Below are 2717 nucleotides of genomic sequence, written 5' to 3' on the forward strand. Positions count from 1 at the left end.
GCGAGACAGAGGGGAGAGGAAGAAAAGCCGACCACCGAGCCTGCACGCGAGAAACGCAAGGAACATGCGTTTCTGCTCAGCCTGGCTGCGAGGCCGTTTTTGCATCCATCGGGTCAGGCCCAGTTAATGCAGGGTGCCAAACATCCAGTATTTGCATGGCGGGTGCGAGCCAGATGCAATACGAGAAACCAAACACGCCCATAGTTCTTTCAGCCAGATCGTCTAAAAAAAAAGGTTCTTTCAGCCAGATTTTGCTTTGCTCCAGCTACGGGCGCGATTCTAAAAGAAAAAAAGAAAAGAAAAGAAGCTACGGGCGTTACACTCACCACTCCACTCCACGCTCCTCGGTTCCCCCGCTGCGGAGAAGACAGATAGCAGCGCCGCCGACCTCGCTCCCCTCCCCGCCCCGCCCCGCCCCGCCGTTGGAGAAGCTGGGGGCTGCCGCGGCACCTCCAAGGCTTCCGCTCGCTCCCATCTCATCTGGAGTGGAGAGGGCTGGAGGGGATACATTCAGCTTCAGTCTGTGCCTCATCTCTTCCCCTTGCATTATTGGTAAGGAAAATGCCCTAACCCGCCTTGCTTGGATAAAGGATAGCACCCAGATGCCAGCGGATTTGCTTGGATTGTTCTACGATTGGGGTTTAGCGGCGGCACCACCATGTCCATTCCTTGCCCCCGCATGGGAGAATAGTATCAGGGGAACTTTATATGTTGCCTGCCCAAATCCCTTTGCCTTTGTTGATACGTCTGGTTAAATACAGAATTGGAGTACTAGTTACTGACATGCCATAAAATATTGACAGTGCCTTGCCATACATCATTTTTTCACTGCTGTTGAGACCTGAATAAGCATGCTGGTCAAATGGAGCACCTTCGCATCCTGCCCCCTCGATGCTTTTCGCCCGTTCATCATAGGTATTTTTCTCACCCTTGTGCTTCTAGAAGCACTGACAAGTAAGTTACTCCGCTGGTGGTGTGTTTTGATCATCAGAAAACCATCTTAGGATTTTATTGAGACAATTTCATAGTTATACTAGATAAGAGGTACTACTTTGATTTGGCGTAAAGTGTGAGGTCAGTTGGCGGCCAAACAAATATTGATGGATATTCACAGCTTTTGTCATCCTGTGCATCTGGTTCTGGCAAAAAAAAAAAACCCCAGTATTTCTTGAGTTAATACATTGTATCTGCTGTTCCGAGCAACTACTATTCAATGAAAAGCTTTCATGGATCAGTTGTCCACCCATTTAGTGATGAGCAAACTTACCAAGTTGCACATTGCTAGTATTATTTCTTATAGTAGGTTCTGTTACTATATCATGTGTCAATTCTTATTTGATAATTTATTTATAGCAGTGTATGTTAGTTTGATACTGTAATTGTTTACTGCCAGAATCCTCTGCTCTCTTATTTCCACATTCATACTGCCACAGAAATATGGTTCTTAAGTATACTATACTAGTGTATTCAGTATGATAAATCAACACAGTTGTGCTTTTGAATTCATTTGAATTTCCATATTAGGTATCCCCTATTAAGCATATCCTTAAAATTTCCATTACTCTCTGCAGTGCTGTTGGCGGCTGCGTACATCCATGTGCCAGCCACTGCTATTGTTGCTGTTCCAAGTTCTCATTGTTATACCTTCGACAGTGATAGCCACCTTGTTGACTTCGTATCCTTATAATCCCACTACTCATTCGCCTACTTAGAAACTACAGCAGGTTCTTTCATACCATTATCTCCTCAGCTGTTGCTAGACACACCTGTCCGGGAAGAATTTTGAATACAACGAGGAGGTAATTTATCATACGTTCATTACAAGTTATTCTGAAAAACCATATAGTCTACTTGCATGTATCCCGTCTCACCGGAAGTGTATCCAGTTACACTAACACTGCGTTGTCATTATCAGGGCTCAGTAACTTCTGACTTGGTTGTCCAGTTATGCAAAGATGTTCAGAGAAGGTCTCAGGCGGTATGTATTATGTCATTTTTTGTATCAATGATCTATGGTGTTTCCTTCATCTTGTTTAAAGTTTGCCATGGTCAAATATTCCACTTTTTAATTAAAAGTTGATGGAGTAGCATGACATCCTGCTTGCATGCTCGTTTCATTGCACAACCTGTCTGAATGCAGTATCGACATACACTGCCATTAATGAAATTGAAAATATTCTGAGATGGCAAATATTCAAACGGGGCGGGGATGGGGAGTCCCTTACATGGTGAAACTGCCTTATTCAATTCAACGACTCCATCTAAACACACGATAAATCTGGCAATCACTTACTAACACAAAATGCTACAAACTGCCCAGTGATGTTTCAGTGTGTCAGGAGCCTTCGCACTTACATAGGCAAGGCATAAAATGATTCCCACCATCGTTGTGATTCTATAATCATTCGCACACCAGTGTGCAGGCACGACAGTTGTACCTATGTTCTAAGGTGCCAACAACATAATATGAATTTCCAGGGTGTAGAGAAGATACACTGCAGTATGTTGGCCATGTGAGCCATTGAAATTTACCGAAGAAGGCTTTCTCCCTGCTTTATAAATAAAGCAAACCGCCACAGAGCAACCATACAAAGACTAGTCCACAACACACACACCCAAGTCTCACGACAACAAGTACAATAGGTTCTGCTGAGGGCACAGCTCAACAAGCCCAAACAAAGGAAAAAGAACGGCCGAGGGAGGCCAGAGAGAGCGCC

The 2717-nt window shown here is 44.4% G+C and overlaps 1 protein-coding gene across 6 annotated transcripts in view; it reads left to right on the top strand.

The window, feature by feature from the left end:
* Window positions 1–303: 303 nt before the first annotated feature.
* Window positions 304–2717, top strand: part of LOC119267906 — a 33548-nt gene continuing 31134 nt past the window's right edge. For 4 of the 6 annotated variants that reach the window (XM_037549362.1, XM_037549361.1, XM_037549357.1 and 1 more), the window contains exons 1-5: window positions 304–552; window positions 804–915; window positions 1572–1675; window positions 1761–1799; window positions 1916–1978. In XM_037549362.1, coding sequence (XP_037405259.1) covers window positions 852–915; window positions 1572–1675; window positions 1761–1799; window positions 1916–1978 — 270 coding nt within the window. In that variant the 5' untranslated portion in view covers window positions 304–552; window positions 804–851. Of the gene's footprint in view, window positions 553–590; window positions 916–1571; window positions 1676–1760; window positions 1800–1915; window positions 1979–2717 lie in introns of all 6 variants that reach the window. The other 2 variants (XM_037549359.1, XM_037549360.1) reach the window with 2 other exon arrangements.

This window comes from Triticum dicoccoides, chromosome 3A (genome assembly GCF_002162155.2).
Source record: "Triticum dicoccoides isolate Atlit2015 ecotype Zavitan chromosome 3A, WEW_v2.0, whole genome shotgun sequence".
In the NCBI taxonomy this organism is placed as follows: Eukaryota; Viridiplantae; Streptophyta; class Magnoliopsida; order Poales; family Poaceae; genus Triticum; species Triticum dicoccoides.